The 19,655-nt window shown below is 35.1% G+C and overlaps 1 protein-coding gene across 2 annotated transcripts in view; it reads left to right on the top strand.

The window, feature by feature from the left end:
• EMC2 (ER membrane protein complex subunit 2) overlaps nt 1–18,574 on the top strand; it is a 44,190-nt gene extending 25,616 nt beyond the window's left edge. For both annotated transcript variants that reach the window (XM_059815348.1, XM_059815349.1), the window contains 6 exons: nt 5,475–5,560; nt 5,734–5,793; nt 8,243–8,324; nt 9,516–9,626; nt 11,967–12,071; nt 18,169–18,574. In XM_059815348.1, the coding sequence (XP_059671331.1) occupies nt 5,475–5,560; nt 5,734–5,793; nt 8,243–8,324; nt 9,516–9,626; nt 11,967–12,071; nt 18,169–18,255 (531 nt within the window). In that variant the 3' untranslated portion in view covers nt 18,256–18,574. The remainder of the gene's footprint in view (nt 1–5,474; nt 5,561–5,733; nt 5,794–8,242; nt 8,325–9,515; nt 9,627–11,966; nt 12,072–18,168) is intronic.
• The last annotated feature ends 1,081 nt before the right edge of the window (nt 18,575–19,655 follow it).

Below are 19,655 nucleotides of genomic sequence, written 5' to 3'. Positions count from 1 at the left end.
GAGCTTTCGGCTTCAGAGTGAGAGATCTTGTTGAAATTATTTTTGAAGTTGAAGTTGACTTTTAAATGGATCTTTATTCATCCACGCTCTTAGTGACTCCTTTGAAGAACTCCAGTAGATCAGGGAAGCCTTACTTTCCTCTGTGTAAACTGTTCTTAATCTTCTTTGGTATATAACATTTTTCATGTTTTCCAATTCCAGGCTTTAGCTTTTTAGCCTTTATAGCTTCTACCAATTTGCTGTGTGCCGGTGTTAGACTTCATAGGCTATTGTTTATTGGATTCCCCCTAGAATCCTGTAAAAAGTTACGTTCACCTCTGCTACTTATGCTTTGATGTTATCCCTAAAGGAGCAGCTTCAACTCAGCAGCTCTATGCTTGCACAAATTTCATTTGCAAAATTTGGCCTGATTTAACTGTCTTCCATGGTTAACTTTGAAAAAACTCTAAGTCTGGTAAGAGGACATTCGTTATTGTGGTTGTATTCAGATTATGTGGTATTTTTTTACGTCTGTGTAATTCCTTCCCTTTATCTTTGTTGCAGTTGTTTACACTTCTGTTTTGATTTGCATATTGCAGTTTGAAGGAAATTATTTTAATGTATCAAACTCTTAGATCAAATGCACATTTTCTAAAATGTTAAGTCCTTGATAAAAACAATTCCTTAAAACGGAATAATTTCTTTTTAAGATGCAAAATATAATTTGTTTAATGGTGCAGCAGTTATACAGATATGAAATTGTTCCTTTCTTAGATATGTTGGTCCCTGAAAATTCTCCCACTAATACTTTCTTTGCAACCATGACATTTAGAACAATCTTAGACTCTCTGTTGGTATGTTTTACTAATCAAACACAGAAGCTGATAAATGTTCAACTCCTCACTTCACTTTGAGTCTACTTAATGCTAATTAAAAAGAATCATGACAAACGGAGGATTAGTTCTCGAGCCAGATTGGGGATTATTAGTCTTTAAAAGAAATATCTTAGAAAGGTTCACTGTTTAATAAATATGTGACATACTGAAGTACCTTAGTCCATGTGATAGTGATTACGGTATAAGTGTTTCTTTAAGATGGCATATATCTTTTGATTAAGAATGCTGGATTTACAGAATTGGCCAATAACCATTCCAGCATTTTGTTTTAAGCTCTGGAAAATTGATAGGGGGAGTTCCATGTTGTAGGTTCTGTGTGGTTAAACACTGCAGATCTTTTTGCAGCACTGAAAGTTTTGTCTTTTCCTTTTGATTTAAGGTGGAAGGAGAAAGGAGATTGAGTTCATTTTTGTAGCAGACTTGTCCTTAAAAATCTTACTGTTGTGATGTGAAGAACTGAAATGTAACTCTTGAATGCTATTTTTTTATCTTTATTAACGTAATTGTTATGACTATTTTAGCATGCTTCATAGATTTCAAAATAATCTCAAATCTCATAGTTAAAACTAAGTTTCTCATGAATAGTCTCAGTGGACTTGAAATTAATGATTGAACAAATTTGTATTCTTCATTTTGCAGTTTTTTAGTATCTTGCAAGAGGTCCCCTAAATATGAGCTTACATTTTGAAATGTGAGAATTTTACTAAAAAAAGGCCTGAAATAAACATATGAAATTGCCTGGGTTTCTTATATCAGCTGATAGTAAGGCAGGTAATAAATCAGATACATGAAATAGATGCTAGGTAAAGCTTCTGTAGAATTGGTGGGAGTCTAGCTTTCCTTATCAAATAACTATTTTTTTGTCTGGTAAAGTGGTTATTAGTGTTGGCAGTGGTTCTGCACAGTAAAACATCTTGTTTAATTTGATGGAAAGAAAGAAAAATGGATGCTATGTGTGTAAATTGTCATTAGTTATGCTGCTTTCCTCAGGATGCTCAGTGAGCATACTGAGTGCGAGCCCTAGCTCGCTGAGGAGGAGGCTGATACAACAGGCAGCCAGATAGGGGCTCAGGGACAATATAAATCAGAATGAGAATTAGGAGTTTACAGTGCAGGCCTTTGCATATGTTTTTCTTGAAGCATTGACTACTAGAGTCATTGAATTTCAGTTTTTATTTAAAAAAAAACTGACAGTCTTTATGATTCAAAGAAAAACTAGAAGGTCAGATGGGAGAGTAGTCTGTGAATACAGATAAAAGCAATAGTAGTTTGTTTTCATGTCTTTATTTTTTAGCCTGTCTTATCGCTCCTAGGAATCACAGATCTGAATACTTCAGATCTACTGAACACCTACGTGTATCTCTTGGCAATGTGTTCAGAATATATGTATTATAAGTTTATTTATGTGATGGAAAGATGTTAGTAATCGCTTTAAAAAAACCTGATATCTTCATTGACTTCTTCCCAGCAGTTTTAAAGAGACTTTCAAAAATTCTATGCTACTATACAACATTTTGTTCATCCTCTGAATGTCAGCACTGTTTTGAGTGTCTGAGCCTCTTTTTTTGTAAACTAAGAGTTCTCTGTAAATAAACTTATCCCAGTTTTTTGAAGGTTTATTTGAGGGTGAAGAGAGTGCAGATTTCAAGCCCAGATGCTGCCTTATTTTTGGTGATCAGGAAGGTGGATAAAAAATGATGTTTTAAATGCTGTTTTTCCTCAAATAAGAAAAAGTGTAATTTTGAAGAAATGTTGTGGAATTTGGTGCAGTTTAGAAGCAGATAAATTCCGTCAAATGTATATGCAATTCATTTAATTCCTAAGTGCTACCATCAGAACATGTTAGTTATGTCTAATTATCCTCATTATTTGATTGCATTAGATGACATGCTTATTATAGGTAAACATCAGTTTATATTTGTGACTGGAAATAGTTGTAGCTTTTCATAAATTAATGTCTTGAGGTTCCAGTGATTTGTGTTACTTGGGAGTGCTGTGGTTAAGAAACAAAGCAGCCATGGAGAAAATGTTTCCAGACTCTTTTGGAGGACTGACTTGCATGCGATTGAAGGAGTTGCATTAAAACAAAAAAGGAGGGTGGCTTATGTAGACTGTTCCTGATTGCCATTGCAAATTAAGTTGTCAGACGCATTGACTGATTTTATATATTGAAGAGATGATTTCAGTTCTCAAGCAGTTTAGTATTGATCACTCGTGATTGTTTTTTCTTTAAATTTTGAAAATAATGACTGAATTTTTAATCCAAAAGCTACATTTTAAAGTACATAGTCTGTTACCTGCAAAAAACCTTCTGTCTTCATAAGCTGTAATTGCATGATACGCTCCTTTGGCTGTGCACACTGTTATCCCCACTTTCCCTTCTTTCATGCTGTGGGCTCAGTGGGCTGTGTATAATATCAGCCTTGGGTAGTGAGTTTAACACTGCCCTGGTGTTCCCACCATAGCAAGGGTGCTGACCTGCTTTACAAAATGCTTTGAGACCTCTTCATAAAATGTGATAGAGAGCAATGGGGTTGGTTGGTTGTTGGGTTTTTTTATTTTATTTAGTAATAGCAGCAGTATGATAAGCATGTGGGATGATTTTTTTTATATTAAAAAAAAAGTTTAATTACACTGTTATCTTTATTTTAAAAACTCAAAAAGAAAATAAACTGTGTGTGTTATTGTTGTAGTGATAAATGTGGTTAGCCATTAAAGTTTCCAGAGTCAGTTATGGCTTTTAGCCAAATGTCTCCCAACAGAAGTAGAATGATGAATGTAACTTCACAGGTTGCAGTTTGACAAAGCAGCAGTGGAAAACAAAATGACTGTGGGTAAACCCACCACGCTGCCTGTGTCCTAATTTGTCTCTTGATCGTTCTGATGAATTTTCTCTATGCCTGTGCCTTGCACTTAAGCAGAGGAGTGAAGTACTTTTTCCTCACTTGAGCCGTTTTCACTGAATTTTCATCGATTATGTGTTTGTGCAGGAGGTGAGGGGGATAACCTCAAAGGAAAGAATAAACCTCCAGTTAGTGTTAAAAGCCTCTCTAGCTATGCTGTTTTGGTAGCTCAAACTAGTTTATTTAAATGCTACACTCTCCTCTTCTTCCGGAAGCAATAAATTTGTTCAAATGATGATCAAAGGATAAGAAATCATTTAAGAGAATAGTTATGTTTAAAATACTGTAAAAATATAAAGAACTCTTTTGGCGTATACGTGACTGTGACCATAGGAAGGCACATCACAAAGAAACTAATTTCAGAGCTATATTAAATTCAAAGATGAAAATTGTTTAAGGTTTTGTTGAAGAGTTGTCCGTTCCTGTGCTGGCAAGGCTTCCATAAGGTGATACCCAACTGTATAACCTCTTTATAAGATATGAAATGGGATGAGAGCTATGAGGGGAATAAGCAGTGGGACTTTGTTACTGGAAAAGTGTGCTTTTTTTTTTTAAATTAATATTAACTCCTGGAGAAATGACATATAAGTGTGTGTGTACATGCAGACACATCACACACACCAAACCGTCTGTCTTCTCGTGTCTGACTACAGCAGTTGTGATCACCCAGGAGAACAGGGGTTACAGGCAAGGCAGGAGGCTGATAGCATTTGTTCCTTGAGGCATGTTACGCTGGAATTTGGTTTTGCTTTCAGTCTGTCAGATTCCTGATCTGATGACTTTCAGGCTAGCTGAGGTGTAGTGCTGTTTGCTCCAAACTCTGTCAGACTGCTGGGAAGATGTCCCTTGTTTTGAATTACACCTCAGGTGTGTCTTGATTCACAACTCCTAGAGGTCTGAAAACTGCTTTTAGAGAACTGTAACCAACATACTTCAGAAAACTGAAATATTTGAAGTACAGAATAATCAACTATTAAAATTCTGTGTATCTTTTCTCCTGGTGGTCTGTAACAACTTTTATGGAGTTCAAAATTTAAATACATTATAATTCTTATAACTGGTTTTTATATTGTTTATGTTGAAATATATTTTCCATCCGCATATTGAAGTACTGCTCAGTTTTGCCATTGAAATGGCTATTTTGTATTCCCTTTACACTGAAGAGCCTACTTTATGCTCCAGGAATCATGAGAACCTTGTTTATGAAATCGGTGTGTATTTAACATCAATTAAAGATGGCATTCAGCACTCCAACAAGAATCTTTAAAAATGGCTGAAAGCCATATTTATACAATGGCAACCAAGATACATCTGTGGGATTCTCTAAGACTCAGTCACCATCTCTCCTCTATAGTCAAGGATCTTGTGAATGACAAGGTGGGGGTCTTTGGAACGGCTGAAGATTAGCATCCCCTGCTGTTTTGTAATTATCAGAATCTGGACAGTCATTTATTTGAATGAAATAATGCATACAGTTTGTGCCTCCAAAGAAAAGCATACATAATGTGATTGTAAGAAGTTGTTTTCAATCTCTCAGTGGGATGTCATAGGGTATGTTTATAAACTTCAACTTAGCAGTTGCTCTGCAGTGGAATTCCACTGGTATTGAGATAATAATTTGCACAGTCAAATTGCTTTCTTTACAAAAACCCAGGGAATTATGAGACCCTAATCCTTTATTAATGTCAACCCCTAGGCAGCAAGAAAGCGTAAGATTGCCATTCGAAAAGCCCAGGGAAAAAATCTTGAGGCCATCCGAGAGCTGAATGAGTATCTGGAACAGTGAGTGTCTTACAAGAATACGGATTGTGTTTTGCTATTCTGATAAATCTTTTTAATTAAAATGGAATTTGCATTTGATTTACGCTTTTGCTTCCATGCTGGTCATTTACAGAATCCCTTGCACATTCTTTCTTTTTTTTTTCCTTTTTTCCTCTCTTGTATTCTCTGTACAGATTTGTTGGAGACCAAGAAGCTTGGCATGAACTTGCAGAACTTTACATCAATGAACATGAGTAAGTTGTTTGCTAAGTCCACATAAAAACCATTAAATTGAAACCTACTCTGTGTAAGTCAAAGACATCAGTGATTTTTTTTTAAGGACTAGTGTTAGAAAGTATGCTGTCTCATTTCCACTATAACAAGCATCAACAGGAAATAATTACCAACCTTATTTGACTACTGAATGCTTTAAGGAGGCATTTGATTTTAAAACAGGAACCGTTTACTTAATTACCTGTGTGTTTCAGTCATTTTTTTATAATCTGATATTTTAAAAGAAGTGGTTTGAGTGTAGCAGAGAACAGCACTTATTTCCCATTTTTCTTTCAAGTTATATTTACTAGTTATAGATTTTAAATTCTTCTAAAATTAATGGATCATGGCAACTGATACTCTGATTTTCTTTTAGCCTACCTCCGCAAGAACTTCTAGTAACCTTTAAAAAAAAAAAAAAAAAAACCAAACACAACAAAACATGGATCCGGAGTTGGAGGCATCTGGTCTCCTGGGTGCAAAACCCAATGCAATCAAGAATGCTGAATGTTGTAGTAACTTTCTTATTGGATATTTAATGTTTTCATTAGCTTTTTTTTATTGCTGTAGTGACAGGAGGAAATCCCAGTGTGAGAGGATTAGCTCAAAGCCTTAGTGCAAGTTTTCTAATATCACAGCATTAATTCTAACCTCCACCCAAAGGCGTGTCTTTTTTTTTCCCCTTTCTTCAGTTCTTCAGCCCAGCCTGAATTATATCACATTGTTTCCTTCCTTCCTTTCCAGAGAGTAGTAAAAGAATTAAATTCTCAAGGAAGAAGTAGCCATTCCCACTGTGATGAAAAAATTGTTCCCCATCACCTCTCCTTCCAACCCATTCTCAAAGAAAATAATTATCAAACTCTTGCAAATGCTGACTTAAGGAATAATCTAGAATTTTGATATGCAGATTTCCATTTGTTTTGGGAAATTCATCAGCCACTTTTCCAAGAAAATAGCTTTTTAAAAAAAAAAAAAGGTTAGAAAGATATTTAAGCTTGTCATATCTGTCAGTACAAAAGTGAATGACAGAGTGGTGCAAACATACATATTCCATTACTGGGTTTGGGTGGGGTTTTTTGGCTATAATCTTTATTACAAAATTGTGTAATAAAACCTGAGAAATAAATTGCTTTTGCTTGTATTTGTCTTGGTCTGTAATTCCAGTAAAAAATAGTATGTAGAACTTTCTCCAGTTCATAGAAAAAATTGACTGTGCTCACTGTACTTTTATGAGCATCATTATTATTTTGACGATTAAATGGGGAAAAAATTGGGATCTTGGCTAAAAAGCAACTGAAAGTTAATTTTTAAAAAAGGAAACAATTCATCAGCTTCCTTGTTTTATCAGTGTCACAAATTGAGTCTCGCTTGTGAAATCACCATGCTGTTACCATTGTTCATAAACACATTTAGATGTACAAGGTTTGTATAGTCCTCAATTCTGCGCTGTGTTCCGTTATGAGGACTGCGGCGTCTGCTTTTGGAGAATGAGGTGGCTATCCTTTTATCTCTAAATTAGTATTTGAAATACATACATGACTATCATAATGTGCACAGGAGAAAACCAGAATATATTCATTTTAAGAAATAAGATTTCACAGACTATATGGTTTAATATTGTCTCATAATTGCTAAATTGCTTTTACTCTGATGTTAAATATCTACCCACACTGTCATTATAAATATTGCGTCTCTGAATTTTGGAATCCTGTCACGTAAACTCTGTGCAACAGTGCTGTCACATACCTGTAGAAGATGCAAATTCTGCAGGAAACTATTAGTTGAAAGATTATGAAGCTAAGGTTTTTATAATTAACCCTACATTTTTGAGGTTGACTTCTTAATCTTTCTGAAAGCCTTCATTTAAAGAACAAGTACTAGCCTTTTCTTTTGCAATGATAAGTTGTTGCCCATTTGGACTGGTATGATGCTATTTTCATATGTAGACGTGAACTCTTTGATTTTTTTAGAACTGTTCTTAGTATGTTTTTTTGATCTCACTTCTGTGACCAGGTAAAGTTAACTGACAGTGTAAGTGCTCTGGTCTGCAGCTTGGTTTGTGAATACTCAGATAGCTGGACTTTCTTGTAGGAAAAAAAATGAACTATTTTGTAGTCTGAGTTCAGTGTCTTATAGTACCTAATGCCTGTTTGTACTCATCACTCTCGTTGATAAGAAATGGCACTTGCTAATAAGAAATGAGTATATTAAATGTTTTCCATGAGCTGTTCCATATATACCTAGACTATTAATTTTTGTATATTTTTCATTATCTGTGATGTAAAAATAGTAACTTGGTTTAAAAATAAAACATTTTTCTTAATTGAAATTACGGGGGGGAGAGTAAGACTTATTTTATTGTGCTGTAAAGAAACTGAGGCAAAGAACTGTATACTCTGTTTCATTTTGTCACTTTTTTATATTCCTCAGCTATGCAAAGGCAGCCTTCTGCTTAGAGGAGCTTATGATGACTAATCCACATAACCACTTATATTGTCAGCAATATGCTGAAGTAAGTATTTTCAGAAAAATCAGTTATGTTTGAATACATATTCTGTTTTTATGTCACTGAAGTGGTGAAAATGGAATAAAAATGGTTTATTTAATTTTTTTCTAGGAGATTTAACAGAGTACACAGAGAACATTTCACAGAACTTAACATGTTAAGAAAACTCTGCTTTGTTACTTAGCGTGACTAAGCTAAATGTAAGAGTAAGGGCAGGAATTATTGAAGATAAAAATTCGTTTTAAATGAGCTATTCTTGTTGAAGTGTTTATGCACTTTTCACATTAACTGTATGAGAAGTTAAACTTTTCCACAACAATGCTGCTTAGGAGGTTGTGATATATTGCCTGTTACTGTGTAGCCAGGTCTTGGAATCCACATAGGAAATTTTGCCTGAAAGAGTACTGGGGGGAGAGAGAGCCCTTAGAAGTTATAGCTCAAGGATTTAGCCATTTGCACTCTTTTTTTTTTTTTTTCAGATGTGTATTATTTTTTCCTAAATTATACCATTAACTGCTTAGAATGAATTTAATTTGTTTTGTTAATGTGGATAAAATTGGGTTAACGTTAAAACTTAGAAGTCTAAATAGCTTTCTGGTAGAAAGACTGTGAAGCATGTTGTCTTTGTTGATCTAATAACAGGCAAAATGAATAGAAAAACAATGGAGTAATCTTCTAAAATTTCTGTGCTATTTTGCAGTTGAATAGATATTGTATAATATCTAATGTAAAAATAATGTAAAACACAAAGGTATTGTGTTGTTTTGTGTACGGGTGTAATGCTGTGCTGAAGGAATATAGAGTTAGTATGGATCTATAGCAGTCAGAATTAAGCTTTAGGTTTAAAGTTTGTTTTACTTCTCACAAGAGACTATCCCAAGGTTTTAAGTATGTATAGGTGCAAAATAATAACTTTTTATTCTTGTAGCAATAAATTAATTAAATTAATGCTGGCTCTTTTTCTCCTACAGTTAAATATTTTAAAATTTTTATATTGAAAAGAGCTTGGATTTCTCCCAAGCCAGTAGTAGGTAGGACTGGCCTTTGGTAGGACTCAACCTTTGGTAGGAGTCAACCTGATTTGAAGTATCATGTGAAACAAACCTGAAGTGAAGCTTCATAATATCTTTGCTTCAAGAGTGAATGCCTGGGGTATGGATGACATGTTAAAGTTTCAGGAGCTTATAATTTTTACAGGTTAAATACACTCAAGGGGGGCTTGAAAACCTTGAGCTATCGAGAAAGTATTTTGCACAAGCACTGAAGCTTAACAACAGAAATATGAGAGCTTTGTTTGGACTTTACATGGTAAGCATGATTATGTATTTTCCATGTTTATCATTTTGAATATGTTTTTATGCATGTATATTATCCTTTACTATTTGCTGGTTGTTTTTTTCTTTTGGTTTAACTTAATAGCTCAGATTATTGACACTGTTTTAAAATAGAATTTTATGCCAATAAGTACTTCTTACTTGAAGTGCTCTTAACCTTTAAGTCTTGCCCATGTTTAGCAAAGATTTATAATTATTGGCACACGAAGGTAACTTCTTGAAAAAGGGTTTAAACTCACAGTCCTGTCTACAGGATGGTGAACTGCTGAAGAGTACCAGCACAGCATGATGGCTGCTTTTTTTTCTCTTTTTTTTCTTTTTTTTTTAACCAGCCAGGTTTTTTTCTTTTGTTTTTTTTCTCACTCCTATTTCTAAATAAAACTTTCTACTTTTGATTTCAAAATGAGTCTTTAGCTTGTACAGCATTGTTGGCTTGAGTGTGGCCGTGACTACAGTAACTACAGGTTGAGTGTACTGGCACCAGTTCTTCAGTTTCTCCAAAGATATTGAGGCGATCTTTTTAGGGGCAAAACCAGAAAGGTCCATATTAAAAAAAAATAAATAAATTCTAGGCTACCCTTTTGTCTCTTGAGAGGGGGGCAGTTTACAGAGACGCATCAGGCAGGTAACTTTGAGGCTTTATACCAGGCAATAGGAGCTTCCTTACAAGGGCTTGTTAGGCATCACCTTTAAGACTCAAGAGACTTGGATCTAATCTTCTTAGCCCATCTGCAGAGATTCTTGGGTTGGTGATTGTATGTTCAAGAAGGAGGAAAGATTGGCTCCTTGCTGTTCCTTAGGTCATTTAGCTTTTTAGGAGTAAGTTTTGTAGAAAATCTGTTTATTGGCCTAAACTGATTTTTAAGGTATGTATACATAAAGGCTTCTGCACTGATTGTAGGACAGGCCTGGGGGTTTATTATGGCCACTTGTGGCTTGTCCTGTCAGATCTTATGTCCTGCCTGTTATTTTCAGTATGTAAAGTAGATTTAGAGCCTGTTACTTATGATGATCTGGCTGGCAACCTTGAGCTAACATGACCCAAGCATTTGAGAAACTTTTTGTTTTGGCAGTGCCTGAAAGTCATACACATAAAACCTGATTTGCACAATGTACATTCATTACTGCAAAAATGCATGTACGCTGTCTTTCAGTTCTTCAGTTTTGCTCATCTGGCTGCTGGCACGTTTCTCTAGGTGGTTTTTGCAAACACAGCTTGCTGTTGCTGCTTCTGTATCCACCCTTTGGCTCCTAAATTCTTTGTAAACTGTTTCCAGGCTTAAGTATCTGGTTTTGCTGTGGCTGCTGCTTTTGCACTTGACAGGCATGCCCAGCGTTTGTAGTCCCCAAAGCATGTCCATAATCCAGGTAAAATCCTCACAAAGGCTTTCAGCCATATCTGCTGAGGAAACTGGTCAGTACTTCATTGAATTCCGGAAACGAGAGAGAATTATGCCTCATCTTAGGACCCGACCCTGTACTAGATCACAAATTCAATTCACGTGGGCATGGCTTCAGAGAATGTGTTCCTGAGTTCGTGGAGGCTGCTTCTTTGATAATCCCACTCCTCTCCCACTTCTGGAGGTAGTTTCAGGGAAGTAGTTGTAAGGGAACATTCTTTGAGTTTGAAATATAGTATTCATGTAGACATCTGCTTCCATGCTCCTTTTTAAAATCTCCTCTGGAGGTTCTTCATTGATGGGTGAGAGTAGGATTCTGTAGTTCTTTGCATTCAAGTGCTTTTGCACTCAGAAGGATGTTCTGGGAGGGAGTAGCAATGATTCCTTGCGAAGTGGATTTATTTATATAAGTGGAAAAGTATCTGAAATGACTTTGGTTCTTAAGTAATTGTTTTTATTTTTTCAGGTGAAGATGGGCATAGTTTATGTATATAGTCTTACCTGCTTTTAAAATACGTTTTCTGATGCCACAGGGCAAAATGTAATGTTTTTAATACCAGTTTGGACACACAAGTGATGTATTTTGTATTGTCTCTGGTAACAAATTGAATGGGGAAATCCATTTCATAACTGTCATTTTAGGTAAAGCAAAATCGTGGATCATATCCAGGTTTGGTTCCTAACTCGGTACACAACTGAACTGAAGTCTAGTTTAGCTTTAGTTAAAACAAACAATTGTTTTAAAAGTTAGCTAATTCTTAATTGCATGCTGTTTACCAGTAACTGTTTTTATTTTTCCTCTTTTTCCACTATCACTGTCCATGGAGCTCGGAATGCAAAGGTGCTGAATGCTCTCAGTTTATTTCATGCACATATATTTTATAGTTACACTGTTTTTATTTTTGTATTCCTAGTCTGCCAGCCATATTGCTTCCAATCCAAAAGCAAGTGCCAAAATGAAAAAAGATAATATGAAATATGCCAGCTGGGCAGCTAACCAAATAAATAGAGCATACCAGGTTAGTGCATCATTGTTTTATGATACTCTCAACATGCTCTGTAGTTCTTTACTGCACTTTTATCAACTGCTGTTGAAAAGTTTAGATATGATGTGTAAATGAGAATAATTTGCTTGGGTTTTTTGCATTCTACTTCTGTTTGATTTCCTGGAAGCCTTAATTAATATAAGGTTGATATTTCACAGTTATTAATTAGTATTACTTACTTATTAGCTTTAAACAGATTTTTTTCTACTAACATTAACTGAATGTATGCTAGCATAATGTTGACCTCCAATACACAGTTCTACAGCTAAGTATTTTAATAAAACTTGGTATGTCTTAATTCTTAGTGATTTGGTCATCTACTTCTATTTTACTAGAAAATGAATGAAAAATCTAGAATTTTATTTTCCTTCAATTTATTCTGACCTTTCAAAATCATGTTTAATGGTGTTCCAAATAATTACCTTAGTAATCATGACTGAAGGTGGTTTTGCATCGTTTTATAGAAAAAATGCCCATTGAATTGTGAAAATGTAGACTTTGTAGGCCACAATCAAAGCTTACTTATGTCATTAGGAGTCTTCTCAGCTATTGGAAAAGTTGTGCATAAACACCTGTATTTGCTTTTGTATTATAAGCCTCTATATTTTTTCTGTAACTTTGCACAAAAACAGGTTTTAGTTCATAGGTTCTGCTGTCTGTGAATCCCAAACATAGTATGTCTATTTGACTCCCTTACAACTCTTCTTAATGATCTACCAATCAAAGTTGATGTATATATAATCCTGAACATCAACATCATACTGTCCAGTTTTCCCCAGAACTTTTTCTGAGCAAAAATGTTGGTATTAAATGCAAAGACTCTATATATGTGTAATGCTCCTTTCTCTCTGTAATACTTTTCTATCAGAACCCAATATTTAATTTTTCTCTTGCTGCTACTGTTTCACAGTTAATACTACCAAGTGGCCTTTTGACCATTATTAGGATGGTCAAAATTAGGATTTTCTTTTATGGTCAATGCAGTTTCCTTAATACACTGTATGTCAATTCATTGCCAAGAGTGCAGCTTCTTGTGGCTGATGTGTTTTTGATGTATTACAGCTTTGAAGTATTTTCCATTTCCCCTAATTGGCCCTGTAGCTTCTCCCTGTACTTTACAGTGAAGAATATTGTATCCCTGAGGACATAATTAAGCATTTTATGCTTGTGTGCTTAAAGTTTATTTCTCTGTTTTGCTCTTTAAATGACTCCCTGCTTTTCATTATTAAACCATTTACCTGCTCATGAGAGTAAGGTGTGTATGAATTACCAAGTTTGTTTGATTTCCCATAAATAAGCAGGATTTCTTTTGACTTCAGTATGTCTGACATTCCTGTAAGCACAATATTGATGGAAAAAACAAGTGTAGCAGGATTTAAATAAAAAAAAAAAAACCCGCCCCAAACCCCCTTAAAGAACAGAATACACAATGGATTCACCATTGATAGAACAAAACAGGTTTTAAAAGATGTTTGAATGTTGAGTGAAAACTATTATTCCATGTTCTACATCTTAATAAAACAAACTGCTTACATTTGAGGGGTTTTGAACACATTTTTTAAGTGAATATTACAACTGAAGTTTCCAGTTCAAAGCACCAGTAGAGACCTGTTAGCACTTCTGGGAAACAGCTCCTTTCAGGGTGCATCAGGATGGAAATGTAAAACCAGTGTTGGCCCTGGAATGGTGGCATACCAAGATTAAGACCTAGAAATAGGCACCTCCTGGTTCTAAAGATAATGAAAGTTTAATTATGACAGTTCGTAGTTACTTGACTCACAGCCAGATAAGCTTGCCTTTTTTTTCCTTTTTTTTTTTTCTCTCCACATGGCTTTCTGTTAACATGACAATATCTCTGACAAAATATGACTTGTATTGGGAGTGGTGATAGTGTTGGGGGTGTTTCTGGGTGTGTGGGGGTTTTTTGGGTTTTGGTTTTGGTTTTTTTTTTTTACTGGAAAGTGCAATTCCACTGTTTCTGCAAAGCTCTTTTGAATCCTACGTTAAGCATTTTTGGTTGATGCTTAGCAGGACAGATCATGTTAGCACAACTAACATATATTTAAAACACATGTCATAACTTTTTTGTGACTTCATACTTTTGTGATACGTTGCATACTTCAGCTGCTCTTTTTAGCTGTTTGGGACATAAAGTGACGAATACCATATCTGACTGGAATCATAGGGGGGAATTTAGCTATACAGAAAACGTTAAGTGCTCAAGCTGGGATTTGCCAAGCAAATGCTGTGAACACCCCCTTCCTCTTCACAGAAGTACCACAAGAAGCTCTAGTGACTACAGCTGGACAGGACTACCCCAGCCCAACCCTACTGAGCTTGTTACATGACTGCAGAAGGGTTTGGCTACCTCCAGCGTGTACGTCAGAGACTTACAACATCCAACTGTTACAGCAAATGGTGTTTGGTGATGTAGTAGGTGGCAGTTTCCCGTATGAGTCAGTATTGATTTGTTGCTCCCTTAGCATGTTGAGCAGTTGGAAATTGTGATCTTTTGGACCGAAGGATGAAACCTTGGTCGCTTGTACCAGTGGAAGCCCTTGCAGCATTCCTCCATTAGTGGAGGTTTGTCTAGCCAGGTTTTAAGCTAGATACTTATATTATCTCTATAAATCCTCCCCACTTTCCTTGCATTATCCAAAGCACTTTGTAAAGTGTAATAAGAGCCTTAAGAGCTTGTTGAGTTTGGCATTGACTTGTTTCATTAGTTGGACCTTCTTATACTGTTAAATGCAATTTTTCCTGTAGTCATGGTCTAGAGAATAAGATGCATTTAGAGTCCTGATTTGGGTGCCTAGGCAAATTATATGTATTTGTGACTTTAAAATACGAAGTTACTAATTCAAAAAGTTACTTTTGAGCAATTGTCGTGCAGTGAGATTTTTCCCCATTTTCAGTCTGGATTTGAACTTGAATTACCAGCAGTTTGCTCCATAATTTTGGAAAACTGACTTTATTTTTTCAAATTCAGCACTGGCTATATTTGCATTTTTTAATTTTATATGCAATTTATGTGAAATATTTTTACTGGTCCCCTTCTTTTGGTTTATCCTCTCATTCAGGCAGTTTTCTTTGGCACTTGATTTTGGCTTTTCCTGTGCCTTCCTGTATGAAATCAGAGGAACTTTTTAGTTTACTGTCATTTAAAGAAAACAATCTTTGGGTGTAAAAAGAAAACCTTGCTTTCACCAATGTTGATTAGACTGCACAGTAGTTTCTTTACAGGAAAATACGGTGATAAAGAATAGTTGAAATAAATAATTTTCTGAAAAGCACAGATACTTGATGCTCCATCTGGTTAATATACTTATTTTGATGTTAAATGTGTAACACTCCGTGCTGATCAGTACTTCTCATCTGTGCCTAATCTAGGAGAAATGTAAACTTTCAAAGGAAGACAGAAAGGTTTTGTAGCTAGGGCTGCTGTGTGGAGCTTGAATTCCTGGCTGCTAACACATGCTCTGGAAAAAAAGGTCATTATTCTCTAGGCCACTGAAATTTAATTGTTTGAGTGAAAAAAACACAAAAAATTTCATTTTAGTCTTTCATTTCAGATGTTAGAGAAGTATTCATTATTCAAAGAATTATTGTAAGTTTATTATTATTATAAGCTTAGTTTTGCCTTATCACTGGGAAACTGGATTATTCTCTCTGTGCAGACCCTGTGAAGAACGTGTATCTGTTCTGACTGAGGACATGAGTCACAGTTACTTTAACATCGAAACAAAATATGGCTACCTAGTGCTCTTCAATTAGATAATTGGTTTAGCATGTCCGCTGGTAGAAGCGTTTCAGCAGAGGCAGGCAAGTTTGATTAATGCTCACAAAAATCTTTAATGCGATCTTACTTGTAGTAATTTTCCAGATACATGCTTCTCGGGTACATTGCTAAATTCTTCTGTGTTAGCAATCCCCATGTTATTTATGGCTGGAGAGGTGATTTTGTTACAAACCATTTGGGAAACAGAAAATTAAATCATGATTTTAAGAAATGGATCCCGGCTCAATCAGTCAAATTGCTGTGTAATGGCAGAATAGACAAAATAATTGTTCGTCAGGGCAAATTTGAAGTGATTACATTTCCAAGTATACTTCTGTTTGTTACGACACAGAGTTTGGTTTTATTTGTTCAGCTTAAAGTACATGTCAGTATCATGAAGTCAACCACTCTTGAAATTAGCAAGTAACATTTTTTAAACTAATGTCTTATGTCAGTTTTGCTTTCAGTGTCCCTGAAGAGAAGTAAAATAAGTAAAATTCTTCTTATTTTGAAGCTTTCCTCTGCATGCTTTCTGCGTGTCTTGCCAAGTGTGCTTTTTGACCACAATGTATTCAGGCTTCAGTGCTTTTTATTGAAATCTCTGAATGCTTTGAATTGAAACAATTTTTCAGTCGAGGATTTTGAGTTCTGTTTTTTATTTGCTTGTTTTTATGAAGGGATTTGGACTCCCCAAGTATCTGCTTGGGACTCTTCTTGTTTAGTGTGAACAAAGAGAGGATATTGTATTAAGGCAGATCCAAGCAAAAGTTACTTCTCTCACCTGGGAGAGTGTTAAGAAATCTTTGATTTTCCGCTGAAGTTGACTACTGCAGGTCACTATGGAAATGTCACAACCTGAAAAATGGGTTTATACATACTACTAGAGTCAAAACGTGGCACATCAGTTCATCATCTTGAAATATAAAATATGAAAATACGGTGTTTTCAGTATGTCTCTTAAGTATAAAGTTTGTCACAGTAACAACGTTTCATTCTCCTAACTATTTAATTTGAAATAGCATTTCATTTACTGTGCCAAAACTTTTTTTTTTAAGAACTCAGTACTGATTGGGAATCCCAATGTTAGATTGAAGCCTGGGGGTCAAAAGCAGGTTAACAGGTCCTGCAGCTTGTTGCTGGTGTGATATTACCTGGGTTTGATGACTTAATCTTTCTTAACAGGTCATGAAGAGTTTGCTAAATTAAGTTAATTACAAGAGAGAAGGGACACATTATAAATCAAGGACTAACTATGTGAGACACCAATGGTATTTGAAATAAAAAACATTAAATTGAAAATTTATTGAGTGTTTAGATGTTAACATTTAGGTAGAGAATAGGCTATTTTACTAGCAGCAAGTTATGGTTACTGCTTCTGTCATTTCTTTACCACCCCTCACAACCCCAAATGCAAAACTTTTTAATGCAGGTGTATTAAAAATGGTTGAGAGTTTCATTTGGCTGAAGACCAACCTAGTAGATAAATCCACTGTGTTAGATATGGCTGATGAGTGACAGGAATCATCAGTAAAGTTAGAAAAACCCTTTTGAGGTCACTGTGGGGTGATCAACATCTCCTACCCTTCTACCCCTTCCTTTCTCAAACTTGGCTGCATGTGTCTTAGGGAATTGAAAGCCATAAGTACTATTTATTAAGCTGTATCTTTCTTTGTTATCAAGACAGACTTTATTTCAAATGCTCTCTGAAATTGCTGTTGTAATAGTAGGTTACAATCAAATACAAGGTCATTACTCACAGTTACTTTGAGTCATAAATTATGATTATATGATGACTGTACTATTTCATAGTAGATTTTGGTAAGTAGGACTTTCTCTGTCTCACTATAACAAAAATAGAAAATAGATTAGCTTAAATAACAGGTCCAGGTCTCATTACTATTGAAATTATGAATATAATCTGATTTGGATCACATAAAAAATTAGTCTGAAATAAAAATTATGAACAAACAAAAGAACAGGGATATCTCTATTCAGAAAAATGTTAAATTTCGAAGTGGAATATTTATTAGTGCAGAACATTCAGATTCAGAGCAAATGAGTGAAATTGAGGAGTTCTGTTGTGTTTTTCATTACTTATAAGAGGAAGGGTGATACAGCTTGTATTCTTGTAAAAATGCTGAGTTTTAGTGAAACAATGAAGAGGCTGGGCTTTTAGGTTTGTAGTAGTTAGAGTTAATTTTTGGTACTTAGTATTTAGAACTGTTATTTGCACAGGATCTATGCACAGAATTTCTGATAGATGACAAATAACAATCATTTTTTGTTGTTTAGTTTGCAGGTCGCAGTAAGAAAGAAACTAAATACTCTTTGAAGGCAGTGGAAGACATGTTGGAGACCCTGCAAATCACTCAGTCTTAGGTTGGCCCAGAGATCCAATATTAAATTTTCCAATTCTGTGATGAACCTGTAATGACTTATGTGTTATGTTACTCTAGTGCTGTTAAAAGTTAATTTTGTATTGATTAACATGCTATCTAAAATAATGTTTTATGAAAAGTAAAATACCTATTTATTGCTGCTATGAGAAATGTGATGAATACCCACTGAAATGAATAACTTATCCACAAAGACAACATAAAGAAATGACATATGCTGCACATCAGTCTCTCTAGATTTTTGTATCTACAGTACCTGCTTTTAAGCCATAATTTGTAGAAATAAACTTGTTAAATGATTTAAAAAATTAGTGTTTTATTGGTCTTTCAAATGGAAATTACAAATTTTTATATGTAGATGAATAACTTATGTTAGAAATTTTTATTTTACTTGCATATTTAAGAGTAACAGCATGCTACAGATGTACAATTTCTGGTAAATATTTACCATATAGCAAGGAATGATTATGAATGCACTTTATTAGAGAAAAAGATTGTTGTTAGTGGTTTTATTAATGAGTTGATATCCAGTACTGTAGAAATGGAGAAAAGTTATTTGTGTACTTCGCTTCAGAGGGTCTCTCATGCTGGCTTAAGGCCAAAGACATTCTTCTCTGTGGCTTTGTGGGCAAATGCTTCCATGTCCATGTAGTTCTCCAATCACTAGATACATATGCACTTTTTTTATTCCTTCTGTGTGTCCTTTGTTGTACATACGTTCCACATCATGAATTTCAAAACCATCTGAATGCAGGGCTGCATGCTGGTCTGTACTAATTTTGTACCTACGGTATGGGTGCCCTTCACTGTGGTAAGCTATGGTATATTAGCTTCTCCACAGTAACCAAGTGTCCCGGCACTGTAAGGATGAGATAGCTTGGTCGACTGCCTTGTACTGACTGGAGGATAAAAGTGTTTTTACATCATTAGCATGAAGCATCTAGCGCACTGTAAATCTCTATTGTATTTGTCTTTTAGGCACTTGTTTATTTCCTCAGATAATTAGTCAAACACTCTGATTTATTAATTTTGCTGTTCTGATCATTCTGGATGTTGTTCGTATGTGTACTGTGGCCATTCAGTCACACAGCTATCATTTCATTTATTACAGCATCAGTAAGATTGCATAACAGCAGCAACATACCCTTGACAAATGCTAATAAAAATATTGTGGTGTCATTTTCATGACTGCTACCACCATCCAAGCTGATTTGAGTTTCAGATTGTATACTGCCTACTCTATATAGATGGGTAGGTTAAAGGCTATGTATTAAAATGTCCTTTTTATAACCCTGGAGTTGATGTAGTAAAACAAAGCAGCAACAAAAACTACCCCTGTGAGTTCAAAGCTGGAAAATGTGTGTAACTGAACTGGTTGTTGCA

The sequence above is a fragment of the Gavia stellata genome, chromosome 3, assembly GCF_030936135.1.
Source record: "Gavia stellata isolate bGavSte3 chromosome 3, bGavSte3.hap2, whole genome shotgun sequence".
NCBI classification, from domain to species: domain Eukaryota; kingdom Metazoa; phylum Chordata; class Aves; order Gaviiformes; family Gaviidae; genus Gavia; species Gavia stellata.
The sequence above is the reverse complement of the archived record's forward strand: the minus strand, read 5'-3'. Positions and strand labels throughout refer to the sequence as shown.